The sequence below is a fragment of the Chanodichthys erythropterus genome, chromosome 12 (assembly GCF_024489055.1).
Source record: "Chanodichthys erythropterus isolate Z2021 chromosome 12, ASM2448905v1, whole genome shotgun sequence".
Taxonomy (NCBI): Eukaryota; Metazoa; Chordata; class Actinopteri; order Cypriniformes; family Xenocyprididae; genus Chanodichthys; species Chanodichthys erythropterus.
In genome coordinates, this window is record NC_090232.1 from 58,206,462 (window position 1) to 58,230,968 (window position 24,507).

Here is a 24,507-nt window from a genome sequence, read left to right on the forward strand (position 1 = left end):
TCACTTCCTGTTTCCTGAGATACCTTCATCTGATCTCATGTGCAATTTTTATAGGAAACTCATTTACGATAATTCCGAGAGCACATGAAAGCAGCATAAATAATAATTAAAAAAAAAAAACAACTGAATGAATGATAGCCTACACAAGATTCTTTTGCATATCCAAAATCTATTTTTTCTAAATTGATATAATTTTTGTTTAACTTCTGGATAATGACTTTATCCCAGCTAACACACGACGTAACAGTTACGTAATGTATTCGTACTTTTTGGTAATGTCATGACTTACTAACTGACAACGTAACTACGACGTCGCATGCCAGTAATTTCATTACCTTCAGATTACCATCTCACAACGTCGTCAGTACGTTCTCCTAACGTTATAAGATTACCAAGAACGTTCCAGATACGTCCTCTATTCGTAATATATTGGTAATTCCATGACTTACTAGTAACGTAACTACAACGTTGTATGCCCGTAATAATATTACCATCAAATTACCATATCACAACGTCGTCAGTACGTTCTCCTAACGTTACAAGATTACCAAGGACGTTCCAGATACGTCCTCTATTCGTAATGGTCATTCCATGACTTACTGGCAACGTAACAGCAACGTCATGTGCTCGTAATTTCATTACCATCATTTACACATTCTTTATATGTTATTATTACCAGAATTTGCAATATAAAACGTGTAATTAAATGTCAGACACAAGACTGAAATGTCCCCTTAAGAAAAAAAAAATGTTTCTTTTCACCAAATCAGAGTATGGATGACTGCTTTTTATATATAGTGACGTGACATACAGCGCGCGCCTCCACAAATGGAGTGCGCGCGTGCCCACAGTATGTTGATAAGAGTGTAAAGTTAATTTTTCTGAGAGAAGAATTTATTTTTCCGAGGTGACAACGAATAAATGGCTTTTATAAAAATGTATAAAGTTAACTTTGGAAAGACGCAAAACCTTTTTTATTGTTATGTTTACGTTAGTGCAGGTGGCCGTTAGAGTTGCCATGGCAACCGGGAAAACATTCAAGCTGCTGGAGAGGACAGCGTCAACGTTTCTCCGAGTTTCTCGTCAGTTTTATAGCAATAAAGTTCAACAGCTGCGTCAGATTGGTTAAGTAACATTACCCACAGTCTACTTTAAGTACTTTTGTTAATATTTTTACCTCTGTGATTTCCTTGATCGTCTGAAATATATGCTAGCAAAATGTTACGTTAGCATAGCATATGTTTTTAATGATACTGAGAGCAAAACGTCTTGAATGCTTTTATTTTATGTTTCGCTGTAGGCTATATGTTTTTATTTATAGTTTGAGTGTATTTCATTATTTTTATTTGGAGTTTTGTTCATGTTCTGTGTGTTTTTCAAAATAAATTAATTGAATTCATTTCGAGTCTGCATTCATCGTTCACAGCTGTTGGAATAGCCTTTACATTAGTTTGGGCAAATGAGGACATAAATTAGGTTAAACTACTGCATGTCCGCCCATAGAAAAATAAATAAATATAAGAATTACCAACTGATGACCAACACACAACTATTGATACACAACGTTGCCACGACGTCGCAGTTACCAACTGGCAACGTCACAAAGTTACGTTGTGGCGACGTATAGGCACCTTTCACTTTTCCTTACGTCGCCACGACGAAAGTTTGGTCACCAAATTACGTTGCAGTTACGTAACAGTCACGTATTTTGGTTAGCTAGGATGTTATTTGTGCTTAACTCCATTAATGAGAGTGGAATACTTGATCTAAATGTTTTGAAAACATGAAAACAGTTTAAAATCGTTCTGTTTACTTCATTACTTCGCTCATTTCATTAAAAGTGCGAAAAATACTTTTATTGAACACTGAAAAAAATGTAAAACATGCATTCATTTTTGAAAAAGGATAACTGATTTCTCTATGGCAGTGATTGCAGAACATCCCAGCAGATGGCAGTATGCACATAGTATGTGAACCGCTATCAAATAGAAGAAGAAGAAGTTGCAGCGGAACCATCTTCTTTTAAGTTCAGTTGAGTTAAGGTTACAATAATAAATAAACCATAATACAGAGTCTATTTCGATTAAAAGAAACTAAAAACCGAGTCAGTGTTGTGTAGTCACAGTTAAGGCTGCAACGCAATGGCAAACCGTAACCTAAAACAGGTGAATATTCAAAGCAATGCTACATCCCCGCAGAATGTGAAGCGCAGCGCGGAATCTCCCGCAGATCCCAGCGAAAAGATGGAGGCAGCAGCTCCATCACCGCGGGACTCCAGTCCTGCCAACACTGCGGCTCAGGAGATGGCTCTAGACCTCAAGAACTTCAGAAGACCGGGGGAGAAAACATTCACTCAGCGGTGCAGACTGTTTGTTGGTAATCTCCCATCAGATATGACGGAGGAAGATTTCAAGAAGCTTTTCTCCAAATATGGCGAGGCAAATGAGGTTTTCATCAACAGAGATCGAGGATTCGGCTTCATACGCCTGGTGAGACTGGTTTACAATTCATGTATGGAGAAAAAAAAAAAAAAAAGCAAAGTCTAATAGCTTGTTATTTTTTCAGAGCATCATAAGTAGTTACGTTTATGGACTTTTAAAATATCTTGGGTCTGGATTTTCTAGTCTAATATTTAATTATTATGTTGATACACAAAGATTGCACATAAAAGATCAAAACATTGAACGTAATACCAATTTTTAGACACGAGGTGGAGCACCCTGTTTTCCTCCCTACAAATTTCGCGTTGGACTTTTTACTTAGGGTTCCAAGAACTGAAGTTATCTTTAGGTATTCTTTTTTTTTTTTTTTTTTTCTCTCAAGGGCATATTGATCATCTTATTGCAAACTGTTGACCCTCATGACTAAGGTGACCAGATTTCTGAAATGGAAACTGGGGACATTTCCTATTTGAGTGGTCAAAATACCACAAAAATCTCATTTGATATGATCTATTAATTAAAACGGGACGTACATTTTTTATTTATTTTTTTATTTTGTATTATTTATTTTTTATTATTGTTGTGGGTTCCACATTTTACATTAATAGATTTTTGGTCTGGTTTTAACTACAAAAAACTATAATATTATTTAAAAAAAAATTTGTAGCAGGAAAAGACAGTGTAAGCACGGGGCTTAGCCTAAATCGATCAATTTGTCCAATGACATTTTAATTTTCTATTAACTGCTTTACTGACATGAAGAGATTTGTTGTGGTATTCTTGAGTAAAGTTCATAAAATGTAGGCTACATTATTTCCCACTGGAATTTGTAAAACTATGTTTGGTGTACCAGCTGTAGGGGGGTCCGGGGAAAATTTTGTACATTTTAAGGTTAAAAGCATCAATTTGGTGCACTTTGGAAGCTCAAAAATTAAGAGCTTTAATGCATGTAGCATGTAGCTTTAATGCATGTAGCTACAGTGTGCACACTGAACACAGAAACAGCATTGACTTGTACTTGGGCGTTCAAACTCTATCTATCTATCTATCTATCTATCTATCTATCTATCTATCTATCTATCTATCTATCTATCTATCACTGGTAGCTGCCAAGTCACTCCCTAGCAACCAAACAGAGTACCCTAGCAACCGTTTTGCAAGATCTATATCTCGGCATCAGAACATCGTACAGACATGGGGGTTGGTTTATATTGTCAAGTAGCCTTTGGAGTATCATCACTGGTAGCTGCCAAGCCACTCCCTAGCAACCAAACAGTACCCTAGCAACCGAATTGCAAAATCTATATCTATGCATCAGAACATCGTACAGACATGGGGGTTGGTTTATATTGTCAAGCAGCCTTTGGTGTATCATCACTAGTAGCTGCCAAGCCACTCCCTAGCAACCAAACAGTACCCTAGCAACCGTTTTGCAAAATCTATATCTCTGCATCAGTACATCGTAGAGACATGGCGGTTGGCTCTTTTGACTCATGCTAGCAATCTGGACTTCCAACATGCTAGCAGTGAATAGCTACATGCTAATAGTGATTAGCTAAGTGTTAAAGTGGGCTAAGAACATGCTAATAACTCTATAAAAACTCCATAGTATCCATCTGTGACAACTACCTATCTATCTATCTATCTATCTATCTATCTATCTATCTATCTATCTATCTATCTATCAAATAAAACTTAAACTTTCAAACTTCAAACTTTTAAAACTTCTTCAAACTTTCTGGCTATGCTTTTTCAAGCCAACTTAAAGTTTGTCCTCAAACTTTTTTATCTAGTTGTTAGTTGATGTTGGTTAATACATTAAATGTTAATAAATGAGACCTTATTGTAAAGTGTTACCATTTTTATTTATACTGTTTTTATTTCTATGATAAGTTTGTGGAAAGGAGTTCAGTTAGGAGGTCAAAAGTTGTATAAGCTCATAAATCATGTACAGCAAGGTCTGAAGAGACTGAAATCATACAGAAGAGAAGTCAGTCAGTTGAGTTAGTGGCAAAACCTTTTACATTACTTGAGTATTGTTATCTTTTACTGCATATGATAATTCATACTCAAAGTAGAACTGAAATGACATTCATTATAAGATGATTAGTTAAAACATTTCAAATACACCTGCAGAATATTTTTTCTAGTCGTGTATTGCGCCATCTTGTATCGTCTCGTGAGATACCTGTCTCGTCACACCCCTAACAGGTTATATAGAATTAAGTTAGCATTAGCAGAGTTGTCTGTTTTTACATAACTTTATCATAAAAAAACAGTACAAAAGCAAGCCACGTCCCTCCATAAGCCCCTCCCCTATAACAAATCCCCGCCCCCCATGGTAAGTGCACCATATAGTTTCCTGCTTTTTTGTCCTTCGCCAATCACACCTATGATAATAACAACTGAAGTAACCACAATCAATCAACTTCTGAATATACAACAAATTATAATGAAAATAACTGAAAAACAATATAGATAGTTTTAGGAGTCACTGATCACAACTGTACTATATATCATCCGTGAAGTGTCTTTGAAAAGTTAATCAAACCTATTTTACTCTAAATACGTTACCAGTCTCGTAAGAAAAGAGAGAAAGATTTCGTTACGTGACGGTTCCATTCTTTTGTATTCGGCCTTCCTGCCTGAAGGATTATCAGTGTGTATCCTTAAGGTTGCGAATAAAATTCTCCACCTCAACTGGGCTCTCAAATGTGCGGTCTCGTCCTGCGTGAGTGATGCGCAATTTCGCTGGAAATATTACTCCGTAACGAATGTCCATGGCCTTTAGCTGTTGCTTCACTTCGTAGTATTTTCGTCTTTTCAGATGTGTTTCTCTGGCGATATCTTGGAAAAACTTCACTTCACGCTCGTCGTATGTTAGGCAGAAAACTCAGGAGACTGGGGCTGTTTGTCTGCCTTCTTCCTCTTTTTCTTTGGCCGTTTGGGCCCAGCGGAGGATTTATCCTTGGCCATACGGGGATTTCTGTCCGACTGGACACCAGGGGAATGCCCACTGGAGAGGTAGGTGGAGGAAAGCGGAGATTGGCGAACTGGCCAGGCCGCCTGTGTTTCTGTGGGGGCTGGACGAAGACTACACGATTGATCAAGAACCTCCTCAATGACAAAATCAGAATTAATTTAGAAACAAAATCAGATTAATTGCTTCGACTAGGGAAAAACAACAGGCAGGTTCATCAAAGCAAATCGTGTCCTCATCCAACCCCGCCAGAAAACAGGCATTCAACGGGGCATCTGGCCAATTCACCGAATAAGCGATCTCAACAAATTCCTCAACATACCTCTCCAGCAAGCGACCATCCTGCCAGAGCCCACATAGGCAATCCTATGCTGGAGTCAACTTGGGAGATACAGGAATCTCTGAAATGAAGAACAAGCCCATCTTCTTTGTAGATTTCCAACAGTTTGGTCCGTTCTTCTGTTAAGGGTGCTGCTGTAAAGACGAGGCAAGTATGGAAATCCACAATGTAACAGGCTTTAATGAACAATCCAGGAACATAGAACAGCGTTACACACATTAAACAACAACAAGAATGGACAAGGAGTACAGGGAGTGAGTCCAAACTTAAAGGGAGTGCTGAGGAGGACAACAGGTGCTGGGACTCCGGGGAGACTCTGTGGAGACTTCTCTGTGGCACTTGTGATGGATACAGAGAAATGTTCACTCGGAAGAAGAGCAAGATGAAGGGAGTACTTTGAAAGCCTACACAATCTTTTCCATTTTCTTTAATGTCATGTCAAACCAGTAACAATAAAGCTTGCTTATATTATACTACTTCTAGGCTTCTTATACTACTGGCTATAAGGGACAATATATGAAATTTTAAATCGGATTAACCCCTTAAACCCCACCCTTCAGTATGATTTTTGTCAAATGTTTAATAGTTGAATCGTTATCATGTTGGTCATCATGTTGGTGTAATCTCATTGCACCTGTTGCACCCATGGTACTGCAGCAAAGTTCCTTGATTAATTATGCTGGAATGAGAGCATAGTTCCTAGCCATATTGGCCTAGAAAATGGCAACTTTTCATTTTCCGTTGGTCTTAGTACACAATGTAACTACAGAAGATTCAAGTTTTAAATATGAAAAATATCGAAACTCTGGTAATTTTTGAGCGAGATGCTAATGGTCTAATCAGATTCAATGGTCTATGCTAAGCTACTTAAACACATTTACTTTTGAATTTACTTTTTTGCTATGGCATTTGGCGGACAAATCCATAAATCATTTGACTGACCATACTTCATACTGAAACTTCAGCTGTAAAGCATAGACAATTTCAAGCTTTCAGAAGAAATTAAAAGTTTACATACCTCAATATGCTTCTGCAGGTTGGACAGCGAGTTTTTGAAGGCTGTGATTTGGCTTTGTTTTAGGCAAAGCAAGCAAGCATTTAAAGAGATAAGAATCTTTAACCTCTTCAGAAAACTGGAACATACTTTTTTTAAAGTATGGTCATGGGTGCGTGCACTGCACAGAGGAACCATCTTCTTCCATTTTTCCAACTGATCAGTGTTCAAAAAATGCTTGAAAATCATTTAACCTCAAGACATGTGCCCCTAAAAGAGTGATTATTTATAGGCTGTCTGTAGGCCTGGGCGATAAAACGGTATCTATTTATCGATGGTACATCGGTTAATCGATAACGATAGGAAAAAAAAGTTTGATATAACTCTCGATATAGTTTCACTTAAATGCGTTAGAATGTAAACAGACATGAAGTTTGGTTGCATGAACAACTCTCATGCTCACTCCGTCCCTGGATCACAAAAAGACGCACTACGAGTGACACGCAAACAAGTTTCTGTGGAGTTCAGATATGCAATTGCCATGTTAAATCAGAACACACAAACACATGAAAATTAGTGCTGTACCTACCGGTGACTAGGAGATTGTGAATAAAAAAGGGCTTGTCAGTGTGGCCGTTTCATGGTTTCCTTACATCTTACTGTTGATCTACTTCAAAGTTCGTCTTGAGAGAGCAGGTGTCATGTCGGTATATACAGCTGCACAGTGTTTTCAACCACACAGTATCTTTATTTCTGTGTTACAAATATTCAAATTATCACAGAAATACTGAGATAAAAGTTTACAGTTTAGAAATAAACACTATGTTAGCAATCAAAACTGAGCAAATCAGCTTCTGAAAGAAACTTGGTGCTGAAAACGATGCACTTATCGATTACATTGTTTCACCACCAGGTGGTGACAAGTGAGTGTTAAAAAATTTATTTGATATTGAATCTTCATTCATCAGATTCTTTCAAATACATGAATTCATCCAGTAATGAAACAAGAGTATTTATCAGTGAGTCACTGAATCATACATCCAAACAGATTACAAAAAAATAAATAAATAACTAAAATAAATTAAAAATTTTAAAATAGACTGCAGCAATTAAGATTTTGTCAGAACCTCTAGTAAATTGCATGTTTTTTCCTTTAGTTGTCATTCAGAATTGTGATCTTAGTTTGACAAAACAAAAAAGTTTAATTTATCCAGAATTGTGCAGCTCTAAGTTTCTTTAATGCTTATTTATTTATTATTCATATAAAATATAAGAAAGATTTGCATTGTACTTTTTATTTAAAATCATTTGTTGTTTGCATTAATATAAAAATAACATTGCACACTCACTGCGAGATTGGAGGATGTGAGCGATAACACATTCTCAACCAACAACTCGGCCTTGGCAGCTACTGAAGGATGAGAAATAGCCATACCATTTTCAAATTGCTCTGCAAGCTCCATCTTAGTGCCCCACGATCTCAGTTTTCTCCTTGCCTCAGCTGCAAGCCGGTCCTGCACGGGGTGCAGATGATTGTCCCAATTCCCTTAAAAAACAGGGACAAACGAAAGCGGAGTTTCTTTATAGAGAAACTTGCATTTAGCCTCCTAAGACTGACTGAGCATGCTCCTTACCCAAGCGTATAACGTATAGTGTGTATCATCAGGTGTCAAAAAGTGCTGACACGGATGTATGCACTTCCTGAAAGCTTTCGCTGCCATAACTGCCTTCGACACATCACAAACAAAAATAGGATGACGTGTACTACAGGCGCCCTTTTATACTCTGGTCACACCAGTAGTGATGTCATAGGCTGTTGTCAGCCAATGTTATTGTTGTGTTTTGACACATGCTTCAGACACCGGACATGCCAGAGGTATTCCCCATTAGCACCCTAGGACGCAGTGTGAGTTCCCATTCGAAAGGGAACAGTAATATAATTCTAACATACGTTTTGATATTTAACTTGGTGAGACAAATGATAAACTAAGTGTTTTAGTAAATCCAAAGAAAAAACTAAATAAAACAATAACTGGATAAAATTCAGTTGTAGTGTAGACTAGATGTAAAGACTTAGCACTGTATGCATACATTTTGTCAGGCATATGTAGATGTAGATTTGACTTTGTGTGTGAAGATCAAATCTATGTGGCTAGCATTTAGCTGTGGATGTGTGTAAATGCAATCATGCTCCAAAAAAAAGGTGAGGAGGTTTTACAATTGTGATGCAAATTTGGTCCTGTTTTTGTAACAGGGAGGCAGCTTGAAAAATGTGAGTATGAGGTGTGATCTGGCTCAAAATTTTCAACACTAATGTTTTTGTTGAGGAGCATGATAAAGTGCAAAGTTCAGAGTTACTGAATCCTGTTGTGAGGAAAGCATTTTCATGGTTAGTGCAGTTGTAAATCACATTGTAGCCACATGGCAATTCTGTGCTCCTGTTCATGGTTTTACTCCAGCTATATGGAAAATAGCACAGTTTTCCACTTAGGAGGCAAACAAATTCAACATAGTCACACATGCAACTAGAAATTGCAATACAATTCCAGTACTACACTTATTATTCTAATTTACACAAGATACATGGCCTAGAATGCATAGCATCTACAACCTTTAACCTAAGTGTTTCATTCAACACTTACAGTAAAGCAATTGTGTTTTTTAAAGAATAAACTCAGCTAGTCTATGTGTACACATAGTATTACAAACAACTTTAATGTGTGTTCTATGCGCACAATGTGTTTAGCACAATTACAAATTTTGAAAATACAAACAGGATTGTTGCAGTTGGAGGCCTTGCATGAACAATGCAGTTAACTCACTAAGTTTTTACCTGCAAATGAGCACTGTTCTTTGCTCTTAGAACGTGGTTTCCTATTTTTCTGAAAATAAGGTGGAGGTCTACCCCTACCCAGTGACCAGCATTTTTCCTCTGTATGGCCTATTTTCTGACAGGAACTGCAAAACCTGCTCTCTTTGCCACAGGTTTGTTTGCTGTGTTCAATTGGATTTTCATGACTCTTTTGTACACCATGCATTCTGGTAAATGACTCGGTGCTATTCTGGTGCTGCATCACCTTAAGATCTGAAATAGGTGCAATTTCTTGAGCAGTGGCCTCTGAAGAAAACATTCCAGATTCATCAGTGCAATTCACCTCATCTAAGAAGTGAACATGCTTTTTAGTCTCATCACTGTTAAATGTTTTGGGAGACTTTTGAGGATTTAGCTTAGCCTTGAGATCTGCAATGGTCTCTTTGTGTTTTTTACACTTTTCAGTCAGGGCTAACTGTTCAGCTAGTAAATTATCTAGCTGTGTTTGAAGATCCTGAATCCTGAACCTGAATCAAGTTTAAAGCCTCAATTATTTCACCATATTTTGACTTCTTGTAATGTTTGCCAATTATGTCCCACCATTTGAGCATTTCATCATCTGAACATTTAATCCCAATATATTGTTTCTTGAGTTTGCACAAGGTAGGCTCAACTTTTTTGCTCCATAAAGCAAACAGTATGTCACTCTTTTAAGAAATTTTCTCTTCCAGGAGATCTGTATATCATACCATTAAACAATTAAAATAGACTTACCCATTCCTTGGTGAGAAGGTCAGCTTTAATTAATTCACAAGTTAAACTGAAAAAATTCAAGATAGCTCATTTTGATGACTGATCAAAGTAAATTTCAGAAAACTCACTGCAAGGGATCCCGGGTTTCAGCACCTTCTGTAAGGGTGGACTGCCTACAGGGGTTCAGGCTGTAGGGTTGCTGAGCGACTAAAGAAACGTTATCAGCAAGATGGTAGAAAACTGTACATTTCTTGTCTTACCACCCACTGCTACTTTTACCAACGATGGAAATAAGCGCAGTTACAATAGCAAAATATGTGGGAGAGCGTTGCTATAGGGTGACGATATTATATTGCAATATGGAGCACATTAATGTTAATAAATCAAAACTAGTTAGCACATCATTTGTAACTGAAAGGGTTTAATGACCATATCTGATTATGGTTACACTTAAAATAGTTACAAAATAGATGTATGAGATGATAAAATCATATACCATTAACCATACCCAGCATGTATGTAAAAAGTTACCTGAGAGATAGAGAGAGAGAGTGAAAGAGAAAAAGAAAGGCCAGAGAGTTCCCAAGAAAAGCCAAGAATAAAAGAGCCAGAGCAACGGTTACAATCTTCTTTTATCCCTTCCTTGACCATGTGACTTAAACCTGAATGTGAGACATTAAAACTGACCAATCAGAAGATTAAAACTTCCCCCACTGTACTAAAGGTGTGACAATTTGTAGGCCCCCGATGTACATACATTTTGGCCTATAGGGCTTAATCACTATCAACACATTTGTGCCTTCCTAATTGGGTATGTGCAACAGCGACCGAGTACTCGACCATGACAGCGATGATCGATCATGTAAATGATGATCGAAATGTATTTTTTCTTTTTTCACCTGATTGGTTATAGTAGCACTTTAGGCGGCGCCCTGAGCCCCGATTGTTTAGCTTTCCACAGCATGCGTCAAAAGACGTGAGAAGAGAGAGAATGGCCTCGAAGTGACGTAGTGATGTCTAGTTTAACTTTGACAAGATCCTTTCCTTCCTTTCCTGTCCTTTCAATTCTATTCATAATTAATTTAGCAATAATCATCAGTGATTTTCATACTATAAAGTATCATTTTGGTTGGTCAAAGTGGCATAATAATGGCATAATTCGCATAGCTTTGAAAACGCGCAAGCGATTTATGGAATCACTTAATAATGTGATTAAAATAAAGCAAAGATCTGCCATAAACATGGCATTATAATGAGAACTTTATAGAAATCTACAATAAATTCTGTCCTTACCCGTTATTCACCGCACTGTCGCTGAGAGAAGCACACAAGCTGCTTCTCTCTCTCTCTCTCTCTCTCTTTCTCTATAGCGCGTAACTTAGTTCACTGGCATTTGCATCCTTTTGTGCCAATACAAGTTGTAATGTTACGTCTATATTATGTATCTAAGTTATCTGTTTAATATCAAAGGATATGTTATAGAACGGGCTTCAGTTTATTGGCTTCACTCACCTCAGGTGGCCATTCCTTTTAGATGCTTCCTTATTAAAAACATTGCTGCATCATAATCTAACACTGTTCTAATCACGTTTTCATAGACAGGTTTTCATGTCATATTTTTATTTTTATCATTCATTTTCCTATATTTTCATTATCTCTATGACGGCCATGCCCCGCCCCCCGAGTACTCGATTAACCGTTTTTGAAACCTTTCGAAGATCGAAATGAAAAATTGCCAGAAATGCCCATCCCTATTCCAAATGGCCCTTGTAGCAAGAGAGAGGGGGTTGAAACAGTAAAGGAAATGTCTTTGTTCATTTGAAAATATCTTTAGCAAATTTGTGCATTAATGGCTATGTTAAGTTAAATAAAGTTTACTAATTACAGCAAAGCAGATAAGTATACTTTACCTGTGTACGCCGTTGTCTCATCTCTCCTCAGATGCAGAAGTTTTTTTGGGGGATATTATCTGTGAATATTATTTAGAAACTATTTAGTTGTTTCATTTTATTTTCCTAATAAATGGCAATATCATTTGAATACAACTTGCAGGTGTTTGTTTAAATATTATTTTTCAATCTCATTCTCAATCAGTTTGTAATATGTAAACAAAATATCTTATAAGCTATTGATCTGTTATATTTATGATAAATTACATTTTCTGCATTTTAACTTGTAATACTAGGATGTAATACTAGTTATATTGTTTATATTCATTCCCCTTGTAGTTTTGCTATATTACGTTTTAAGCGACTTGTTTAGGTTTTTTGTGATATCTGGCAACCCTTTACCTATTGCTTTAATGATAGGTGCTTTCAGGAAGAGTGCAGAAGAACAATAGCTACTGTTAGTGCCAATCATTTGGGACTTATTTAATAATTTAAATTATACGCACTTTGTAGGCGTGTTATTTTACTCTATCCCGACCTGCTGCCGTTCAGCCTTTCATATTCGCCTCTTCGCATCATTCAAAATGTGATCAGTTTATGTGAGCGTCAAGTTGACAGATATTTTAGAATCAAAGTAAGTGATTATCAGTTGGATCCGATCAGTCGATCGTTTGGGGTTAGAAATATATACGCGCTGTTGGATTCTCAGTATTTAGTACTTTAGCTTCAGATATGTTCATTCGCTTTTATATAGGCGGGCACTTTGAACGCACTTTTTGTGTGTAAAAACTACATGTACATGGCAAGATCGCAAGAAAAGCTTTGTAACTAAACATTTTTTAAGGCTATTTTTTTATTAAATTACTGATATAGCAACTGTTGTTGTCAAGTAAGCTTTATTCATAATGCTCCCTCCGTTGCAAGCCTGTGCGCTCCTCTAATCTGTCCAGCTGCTGAACTGCTCTCCCAGGTGACTTTCCTCTGACCCAGCAACATCATGTCATTAATACATTTTAGAAAAGAAAAGAAGAGTTAGAAAATCGATTTTCAAAATTTAAAAATCAATTTAAACAGGCAGAAGATAGAATCGCGATTCATATGTGAATTGATTTTTTTTTTTTCCACCACTATAAAATTGTAGACCTTTTTTTCATGCTCAAACAAACAGCAACATTACACACTAAAGAAAGTTTGAAAAAAGCATAATGGGTCCTCTTTAAACTGAAGTTCTATGTGCATATACAGTATATGCAGAGGCAACATGAACAAAAACTTTATAACCCCACTAAGAATGAGGCGATCAAAGGTGATGGTGCTCTTTTTCTTCTTGTTTTCTGCATATGGCGCTTGGTGGCTTAGATCAGTGGATCCCAACCGTTTGACCCACCCAACAAATATTTATTTTCTAAATAATTTATATCCCACCCGAACTGGGGTCGCATTTTTATTAGGTTGCTATTTTATTATATCTAAATAAAAATTAAACAAAGAGAGATTCATTTGTATTTTTGTAGATTTTTTTAAGTTTGTAGATTTTTGGACTAAACTGGATTTTATTTACTGTACACTTGCCATAAAAACCATAAAGAATTTTGCAGACTGTGCTCACCTCTGTTTGTAAACAGATTGCTTGTAGCATTTACACATCCATATTTTTGATTTTCACTATTTTGATTATTCAGGAGACAAGGACACTTGCAGAGATTGCTAAGGCTGAGCTGGACGGCACAGTGCTGGGCAACAGACCCATCCGGATTCGTTTTGCCACACATGGGGCTGCACTCACAGTACGAAACCTCTCACCAGTGGTATCCAACGAGCTGCTGGAACAGGCCTTTTCACAATTCGGCCCAGTTGAGCGGGCAGTCGTAGTTGTTGATGACCGAGGCCGACCCACAGGCAAGGGCATTGTGGAGTTTGCCAATAAGCCTGCTGCCCGAAAAGCCTTGGACCGCTGTGCAGATGGAGCTCTTTTGCTTACAATGTAATAACTTGTCATTTTCACAGTATGATCTGCATTTATCAAAGATGGATTTTTTTCTAGATATCAAATATGTCAAGTCAAATAAAAGAGTTTTGACATGGATCTTTTTTCTTTTTTTTCTTTTTTTTTTGTCCTTCAGGTCCCCTCGTCCAGTCATTCTTGAGCCAACAGAACAGTTTGATGATGAAGATGGTCTACCAGAAAAGCTGTTGCAAAAATCAGGACAGTATCACAAGTATGTCTTTAGATCATTGAGAATAACTGTATTCCATATGCATATAGTATATCTAAAGAAGAAGAACAAGAAAAAAAAAGAATTGTCTTAGTGTAGTTTTAAATGAACCAGAAATGAACCACAAGAATCTGCAATACAGGGAACGGGAGCATCAGCCACGCTTTGCACAGCCAGGCACCTTTGAGTTTGAGTACTCATCTCGCTGGAAGGCTCTGGATGAGATGGAGAAGCAGCAGAGGGAGCAAGTGGAACGGAACATACAGGAGGCAAAAGAGAAATTGGAGGCTGAAATGGAGGCTGCCAAACATGAGCATCAACTCATGATGATGAGACAAGGTAGTTTGCAGTTTTAAAACATACTAGTTTTCTGAAAGAGCCACTTATTTTGCCCACCACAATGTTGTGAGAGAAATACTTAAATATTTGGATATAACATTTTTGTGTTTGCAAAGGCAGCTAAAATTATTTCTATTATATTGTTACTGTAATGAAGACAACAGACATACACAATGACTGTGATCTCCCACAGCCTAGGGCTGGGCGATATGGCCAAAAAAATCATATCTCTGTATTTTTGGCTAAATGGCGATGTATGGTATATATCCCGGTATTTTCTAAATGTTTATATTTGTATTTAGAAAAAAACAAAAACAATGTTGTCCTACAAACAGTGTTCATATTGAAGGCTATTAAAACAAATTTAGTTAATGTAACCATGTAGTCTGGCACACTATATATGTGCAAAAGGAAAATTACATTACATTCTAACATTGTAGGCTAACATTATAATCTAAAAATAAAAATGCTTTTTAAAGTAGAAGTTAAATTCACCAGACTAAAAATGAAAATAAAAACAAAAGCACAGACTAATTAGCTAGGCTATTTTGATTACCTCAAATATTAATTTTACAGTTACTGCTGTCATAAAAATATACTTATTTGTAGGTTTAAAATTCTACATATGGGACATTTATTGTTCAACAACAAACATTTTAGCAAGATTTACAGGTGCTGGTCATATAATTATCATCAAAAAGTTGATTCATTTCACTAATTCCATTCAAAAAGTGAAACTTGTATATTATATTCATTCATTACACACAGACTGATATATTTCAAATGTTTATTTCTTTTAATTTTGATGATTATAACTGACAACTAAGGAAAATCCCAAATTCAGTATCTCAGAAAATTAGAATATTGTGAAAAGGTTCAATATTGAAGACTCCTGGTGCCAAACTCTAATCAGCTAATTAACTCAAAACCCCTGCAAAGGCCTTTAAATGTTCTCTTAGTCTAGTTCTGTAGGCTACACAATCATGGGGAAGACTGCTGACTTCACAGTTCTCCAAAGGACAACCATTGACGCCTTGCACAAGGAGGGCAAGACACAAAAGGTCATTGCAAAAGAGGCTGGCTGTTCAGAGTTCTGTGTCCAAGCATATTAATAGAGAGGCGAAGGGAAGAAAAAGATGTGATGTACACTTTTTTCTAAGTAATAGGGATAACCACACCCTGGAGAGGATTGTGAAACAAAACCCATTCAAAAATGTGGAGGAGATTCACAAAGAGTGGACTGCAGCTGGAGTCAGTGCTTCAAGAACCACTACGCACAGATGTATGCAAGACATGGGTTTCAGCTGTTGCATTCCTTGTGTCAAGCCACTCTTGAACAACAGACAGCATCAGAAGCATCTCGCCTGGGCTAAAGACAAAAAGGTCTGGACTGCTGCTGAGTGGTCCAAAGTTATGTTCTCTGATGAAAGTAAATTTTGCATTTCCTTGCATTTCCCAGAGTCTGGAGGAAGAGAGGAGAGGCACACAATCCACGTTGCTTGAGGCCCAGTGTAAAGTTTCCACAGTCAGTGATGGTTTGGGGTGCCATGTCATCTGCTGGTGTTGGTCCACTGTGTTTTCTGAGGTCCAAGGTCAACACAGACGTATACCAGGAGTTTTAGAGCACTTCATGCTTCCTGCTGCTGACCAACTTTATAGAGATGCAGATTTCATTTTCCAACAGGACTTGGCACCTGCACACAGTGCCAAAGCTACCAGTACCTGGTTTAAAGACCATGGTATCCCTGTTCTCGCCTGACCTTAACCCCATAGAAAATCTATGGGGTATTGTGAAGAGGAAGATGCCATATGCCAGACCCAACAATGCAGAAGAGCTGAAGGCCACTATCAGAGAAACCTGGGCTCTCATAACACCTGAGCAGTGCCACAGACTGATCGACTCCATGCCACTCCGCATTGCTGCAGTAATTCAGGCAAAAGGAGCCCCAACTAAGTATTGTGTGCTGTACATGCTCATACTTTTCATGTTCATACTTTTCAGTTGGCCTTCTAAAAATCCTTTCTTTTGTATTGGTCTTAAGTAATATTCTAATTTTCTGAGATACTGAATTTGGGATTTTCCTTAGTTGTCAGTTATAATCATCAAAATTAAAAGAAATAAACATTTGAAATATATCAGTCTGTGTTTAATGAATGAATATAATATACAAGTTTCACTTTTTGAATGGAATTAGTGAAATAAATCAACTTTTTGATGATATTCTAATTATATGACCAGCACCTGTATATTTCATTCAGTCGATCCACTTCTATTGCGGCGGCACTCGTTCATGGAAGTCTATGAATTTTAGAGGAGATTCGCTAGCAGAAGGCTTGTCCACTCCTGATGGCAAAATTGAAATATTTGTAGGGCTTTCTAACATTTACAGATGGAGAATGTACCTGTGAAATATAAGTTATGCGCTGAGGAAAACACCACATCACAAACACATTAAACAGCGCAAGTATCTGTCAGCACATGAATCTATCAGACCCAGACCATCTGACGGGGCAAGCCGCTGTAAACTATATGTTATTACTATCTGTACTTGTATGTTTTTAAAGCCCTTAATATTAAGTGTGTCTCATGTTTAGGACAAATTGTATTATGCATTTTCCCCACAGCAGCACTCTGCGACATCCACCGCTATGTTTCAGATGCACTTATATAAAACTACTGTATATCAATATAAACGGTATTGCCCTATATCGTATACAAAAAATATATCAATATATCATACAAGCTCGATAAACCGCCCAGCCCTACCACAACCAGTGTGTTGTCTCATTTCTGTACTTCAGGGAACAGTACTTGCTGTATATTCTTAACTTTGCCAATGTAAATATTTGTGGACTTATACCAACAGATCTCATGAGACGTCAGGAGGAACTGCGGCGCTTGGAGGAGCTCAGGAATCAAGAGCTGCAGAAACGCAAGCAGGTTGAGATGAGGTGTGCTTTTGTTTGAGAGGAGACTCAATGCCATTTGCTCTTACAGAAAGGAAGGGACTTCAGATTATTTTGATAGTTGATGAATCAGAAAATTATAATTTTTTTTTTTTTTTTTTTTACTGATTAACTCGATACATAGCCCAATTTTCTGCATTTTATTAAAAATGTTGTTCCTCATTCCCAATGTTTTCCTCCAAACAATTTGCAAATTAAAGACTAAAAAACAGTAAATGTTTTTATGTAGGCTATGATATACAAAAAATGTTTGCAATACATTTAAAAAGGTTTGAAATATAAATTATATATTATGAAACGCAAACCTTTTAAACAATTCACGCGTATAAAGTTTTCTGTGCACACACCCGAACTACAATGACAAACTTGCTTTAAAAGGGCACTTTTACATTTAGCTTTGAAACCAAATCTACCATTGTCATCTTGTCAGTCAAGAGTGAGGCGAAATGGGCGAAGTGAGGTGAAATCTGATTCATGCTGCTGATCTGTGCTGTGACCCTCGTTCAGCTCATGCTGAATTGAGCAGACACGTTTAGTTTTTTTAATTGGAGTGTCTGTTCTCTAACTGAACTAAATGATTTTTATTACTATAAAAAAATCAAAACAATGGTGGGGGGTGGGGGGTGGTGCTGCGGTGGGCAAGTGTTGATATCGGTGTTGCGGCTTAACACCGGTAAAACAGATTATCGCAGCAAGCCTACCTCAAGCCATAATGATTTTAGGCTGCCTAAACACGATATAACATATTGTGAATACTCTGAATGACGGCCATTATGTGAACATTACTATTAACGTTTCTGTTATGTCACGCATAGACTTGTGCCGATATTCGGTAATGCGATAAATCGCGATAATGAATATGCACGATATTGTAATCGTCGGCACTTCAGAATACCGTAAATAATAATTGTTTACCAATTCATTTTTTTATAAGGCAATTAAGAATACTTTACCCATCAATCGTATAAAATGCACAACACCGCTATATTCTGCGTCAAAAGGACACGCGCTCAGATGTAAACAATCCCAATGTGCACGAGAAGCACATGGCGGTACCAGTGAAGGAGACTGAATGAAAGTGCGCGTTCACTCTCTGACAGCAGAGGGCGCTGATGGAACAGCAGCATGCAGCGGTTACCACGGAAACCATGCAAACAAAGTAACTGCGCTAGTGAAGTTTTTAAAATGCTTCAAAAAGCCATCAATTTTTTTGTAATCTCAGTGTTGTTCATCACAGCACCAAATACTGAATACTTAAAAAAGACTTAAAAGGATATTTATTTTCAAACCTAAGCATTTTTATATTTTAATCTGGACTACACCATGCCCTAATGATTAGAAATGTTCTGATTATTTGTTATTGTTCAGTAAAACTTTGAAAACATACAGCTTCATTAGTTAACATGCTAATTCATTGTCACTAAACTGACAATAAAAATACTTATAAAGTATTAATTATTATTAATTAATGTTAATTTCTTAGTTACTATTTAATAACATTACTAAAATCAAAATAATTTATTTAATGGACCTGAGATAAAACTAACAATGATCAGTTGTGTTTCTAAACTAACATTAACAAAAAATAACACTTTCTGTATCAAATGTAACTATTGCTCAATCTTAGTTAATGCATTAAATAGAGTAAAGTGTTATCTGCTGTTCTTTATAGCCTAATTATTTTGCATTTTAATCTGTTTGAAAATTTCAGTCAGAGTTGTTTTTGTTTTATTACAAAAAGAGTTCTTAAACCTGTTAAACTATGACAAAAATGGTTTTGCAACTTATTTAATACCGTGATAATACCGTATACCGTGATAAAAGCTTCATCAATTAATCGCAACATGAAAATTTGATACCGTCACATGCCTAGTCACGCAAGTCTACGGTGTGTGTGAGAAACAATGTGTTGATAGAATTATTTGATAATGTAACCTTATTGGTATCATGTTATGTCAAAATGATCCTTGTTTAATTCCCTTCATCTTGGTGTATATCACCTCCTCATAACATGCATTGTATGTATGCTTGTTACATAAATCACTGTGGCGGCTCCAGGATTTTTTTCTTGGGGGTGCTAAGGGGGGGCTTAACAGTTAACAAAGGGGGTGTTAAGAAAAAAATTATGTACATCAATAACTTAACTTCAGTACCCTGCATTTATTGCATTTTACTTTTTAAATTGTCCATTTTCCCTTAAACTATAGCTTTACAGTAACTAAGATATTAACATTAACTAAAATTAATTAATGCTTTATAAGTACTTTACATTGTCAGTTTGGTAATAATGAATTAACATGTTAACTAATGAAGTTGTATGTCTCAAAGTTTTACTAAACAATAACAAATAATCTGAACATTTCTGATCAGTAGGGTATGTTGTATGTTGTAGTCCAGATTAAAATATAAAAATGTTTATAAAAAAGTTTGAAAGTAAATAGCCCATTAAGTCTTTAAGTATTAAGTATTAAGTTTTTAGTGCTGTGATGAACAACATTGAGATTACAAAAAAAATGAATGGCTGTTTGAAGCATTTTAAAAACTTCACTAGCACAGTTGCTTCGTTTGCGGAGTTTCCGGGGTAACCGCTGCATTCTGCTGTTCCATCAGCGCCCTCTGCTGTCAGAGAGTAAATGTGCACATTCATTCAGCGTGTCTCCTTCACTTGTTCCACTATGTGCTTCTCATGCACGTTGGGCTTGTTTACATCTGAGCGTGTGACCCTTTGACGCAGAATGCAGCGGTGTTGTGCAATTTATACGGTTGATGGGGAAAGTATTTTTAAATGCATTATAAAAACTGTAATAATTGGTAATAAATTTATTAGCATTTTGAAGTGCCCACGATAACAATATCGTGCATATTCATTATCGTGATATATGTGACATTACCGAATATCGGCACGTCACTATTCCTAATGTGCGTGCCGTACCTGAATGTGCAATGACTCCTCCCCCAGTAAAACCTTTGTTTATAGGCACATTTACAACATTTGTTAACCCTCATTTTATTTTTTTAGGTTTTTAATGACTTATTTTAATAAAAGTGACACAGAGTATAAAACAGGAAAATCATTAGAAAATCCTTGGGGGGGCTGCGCCGGTACTAAGCACATTTCTGGTGGGGCTTTAGCCCCTGCAAGCCCTGGCCTAGCGCCGCCACTAAAGAGAAACAAAACTGCCAGCCCACTCTGATCATGAAAATGAGTCCGCCTTGTTTATACTTTCGCCTGGCCCCTCATTGCGAGCCTCCACTGACTGTGCACACACCTCCCCAAATGGATGAGGCATTTATACTTGACACCAGAGACAGAGCAAGGGGGTGGTTTCCCGAATGTTTTATTAAAAGCCCCTAATGTTTCAGGTTTCTTAACAGTGATGTTAAAATATCATTTTTCGATACATATCTACTAAATGTTAATCGGTTCAATATCGCTTTTTCACTGATATAACGGCAGCGCTTTGTCTCTCTTCTCTCTGACAGCGAGTTCACACACACAGCAGTTGTACACGGCCATGACTCCTGTTACTCACTCACTCACTCAGCGCAGCAGCAGGCCAGGCACTCAGACTCTCTTTCGGCCCAGTTGATTTTGTTATGATATAATATTACTTAACTTAAGCACATCTGCTAGTTAAAATCGCTTGGGTATAAAAAACGAAAAACGTCTCAAAACGCTGGTGATAAACGCACATTGTAATCGTCCCGGTGTGTACGAGGCATTATAGCCCAACATAAAAGGTCCCTAAAGCCTTGGACGTGAACAAAGGTCCCAATCTCATTGGTCGTCCTGTTTTTAACGCGGTGCGTCAAACCAAAAAAATTAACCCGAGGACGCTTTTACGCCTGCCGTTTTCCACATTGGTGTGCACGCTCCCATTGGTGCCCTTTGTTTAGTCATGAGGTGTTAAACATTTATGGGGAAAAAAAAAACGTTTAAACAAAAAACAGCGATAATTGTCCTGGGGTAAACAAGCCTTAACATTGTATTTTGTCAACAAACTAAAATCGAAACTGTGATATGGCTTTGTGCCTTTATAAAACCTCAAAAGACTTAAGACTGATTTAATTAAGTATATATGCAGTGTTTTAATCTGCATTTAATCTGTTTCATCTGCATAGCTGTGATAGGCAATTTGGTTCTTTCTTATTATTTGACTCACTGGCAGCATACACAGAACAAGAGCAGTGCAAGAATTGAGCCATGTGGGACTTGAGCCATGTGACCTAAATCTGCTGTAAAGGATGATCTGTTTAAGCCCACTGAAATGCTTTAATGCAGACACGTCCACATCAATGTGTCTACAGATCGCGATCTCAATTCAAATTGATCAAATCACATTTTAAAACTAACTTGCTGCTTCAAATAACAGTTGTATCGATTACAACGTTACGGCACTAGGAGGCGACAAGTGATTCATCCAGTCATGAAACAAGTGAAATAGTAATAAGTTGAGTCATTAAATCATTCATTCAAACCTTTTTTTTTTTAATTAATTAGGCTAATTTTTTTAATAGACTGCTGCAATTAATATTTTGTCCTCTAGTAATTAATTATACGCAATTTTGTTTAGTTGTCTATTCAGAATCATGGGAGAGTCATGATTTCTATTTGAAAGAAACAAACAAAAAAAATCTTGATTCTCATTTTATCCAGAATCGTACAGCTCTAACACAAATTAAAATAACACATGCACGTTCATCTTCCCCGCTGCAGCAGCAATTTTTAAAAATGTATTTAGCCCTATATCTTTTGTCTGTTTTTATATTGTTTGTCAACACACATTACATATTATGTATCTGCATCCACTAATCTTCCATCCATACTGACTAGTGCTGGCTATTTGACAATTCATAATCATTCATAATTATTTTGAGCAATAGGATTATATAAAATAAATAAATAAAATATATAATTTAATAAAATAATATAAATATAAACAATAAATATAAATTATATAAGTGGCCTATATAAAATTACAAAATAAACATTCATCAATCAGTACTTTTTTACTTAAGTACATTTAAAAATCAAGTACTTTTGTACTTTCACTCAAGTAAAATTGAAAAGGAGCACTAAATACTTTCACTTGAGTAATCTTTATGATACTTATCTGTACTTTTACTCAAGTTCTTGATTTGCATACTGCAATATATACAATATTGCAAAGTCTCTAACGAGAGACATTTTATTTCATGATAACGATATCGTCAAATCGCCCAGCCCTACTTACAACTAATCCAAATATTTATAATTATAATATGTTATAATTAATTATTCATATTTCTCTCTGAGCTAATTTGCTGCATTTTCCATTTGCTGCAGTTTCCAGTTGCTGTTTGTTTCAATGTGTGTGTCTATACTGTATGTGTCTCCATTTGAGACTCCGTTTAATGCGTCCATGTGAGCAGATTGTTTTCCTATTATTTTCTTACCATATGTGCATAGGATATTGTGCATATTACAGAAAATTAGAAGAATACGAAAAAGCATACTTTTACTCCGTAACGTGTTACATTTGGCTTGAAGTAAATCTGAGCCTTTAGACTACTTTGATATTTCCTTCAGCTATAAATGATCTTCCTGTGTAGTTCTTATGTTTATGTGTATATATATATATATATATATATATATATATATATATATATTTATATTTTGGTATCAATTTGTTTAATCTTCCACTATAATATGTTAATTCAATGACAAAACAGATTGGATATTTTTTTTAAATAAAACTGCTTCATTTTTCCTTGTGTGTCTGCTGCATGTTTTGCTCATGAGCCGGTGCCCAATTTTGACCTCTGTGTGATCAACTGTGGTCTAGCCATCCTCCATTTTAAAATACACAGTCAGCCTCCATGCGGTTTTGCTGTATGCGCATATACTAGGCATTGTGGTATTAGTGTCTAAAAACTAATTTCAAAATAAAAGTGATTTTTCGCTGAATGTAATTCCGTTTTCGTTTATTCAGTCAGTCTGTCAATAATAAATTAATATTTAAGGAAATAAAAAAAACATAATGATATAAACAAAATAAATAAATTTAAAATAATATGCCTCATAACCTGAAAATAACTTTATATTTTGAGCAATATTAAATATATAATTTCAAAATTATTTTAAAAAATAACTGTCTGATGTTTAATTACAAAATAAAACCCTCCAAAAACTCATATATTTTATCTGTAAATATATATAAAGATGGAGAGACAACACATCATCACAGTCCGGCAGCTCGCTCTCGCCAGCTGCAGATGAATGAGAAATATTCATACCTTTCTCAAATTTATCCTGCGAGCCCCACGACTTCAGTCTCCTGCTCGACTAAGCCCCAGCAGGTCCTGAACCGCGAAGCACAGATGGCTGTCCCCATTCCCTTGAGAAAAAGCACATGACTCACATATCATGTGTGTATTCATGTCAGATAACACTGACACAAAGGAACACACTGCCTGAAAAACTTACCGCCAGTACTAGCCACAATTGCCTTGTCTAGACACACATTTAAACAAACAAGTATTCTGAAGACAAGAAAGAGGATGACGTATTTCACAGGTGCCCTTTTATTCTCAGTCACACCGGTGATGACGTCATAGGCTGCCGCCTGCCAATGTCATGTCAAGTTCATTGTCGTGTTTAGACTCATGCTTTCCCCATAGCGACCTCTAGGGGAAGCAGTGCGAGTTCCCTTTCGAAAGGGAACTAGCCTATATTACTCACAATGTTCCCATTCAGAGTAATCCACCTTTTCTATTTCTTTAATTTTTTTATTATT

General features: G+C 36.5%; 1 protein-coding gene and 1 long non-coding RNA gene across 16 annotated transcripts in view; one reads left to right on the plus strand and one right to left on the minus strand.

Moving 5' to 3' along the window:
* Positions 1-211: 211 nt before the first annotated feature.
* Positions 212-24,507, plus strand: part of pspc1 (paraspeckle component 1) — a 146,519-nt gene continuing 122,223 nt past the window's right edge. For 9 of the 15 annotated variants that reach the window (XR_010896674.1, XR_010896676.1, XR_010896675.1 and 6 more), the window contains exons 1-5: positions 212-2,489; positions 13,892-14,193; positions 14,333-14,428; positions 14,568-14,764; positions 17,632-17,716. Coding sequence is in view for 8 of the 15 variants with exons in the window: in XM_067404185.1 (XP_067260286.1) it covers positions 2,142-2,489; positions 13,892-14,193; positions 14,333-14,428; positions 14,568-14,764; positions 17,632-17,716 (1,028 nt within the window). In the remaining 7 variants the exon portion in view is untranslated. The remainder of the gene's footprint in view (positions 2,490-13,891; positions 14,194-14,332; positions 14,429-14,567; positions 14,765-17,631; positions 17,717-24,507) is intronic. The other 6 variants (XR_010896680.1, XR_010896677.1, XR_010896679.1 and 3 more) reach the window with 1 other exon arrangement.
* Positions 14,513-24,298, minus strand: LOC137032425 (uncharacterized). The gene is made up of 3 exons (XR_010896682.1): positions 24,198-24,298; positions 24,008-24,108; positions 14,513-14,640 (listed from the first exon to the last, which is right to left on the minus strand). It is a non-coding gene; the product is annotated as an uncharacterized lncRNA (long non-coding RNA).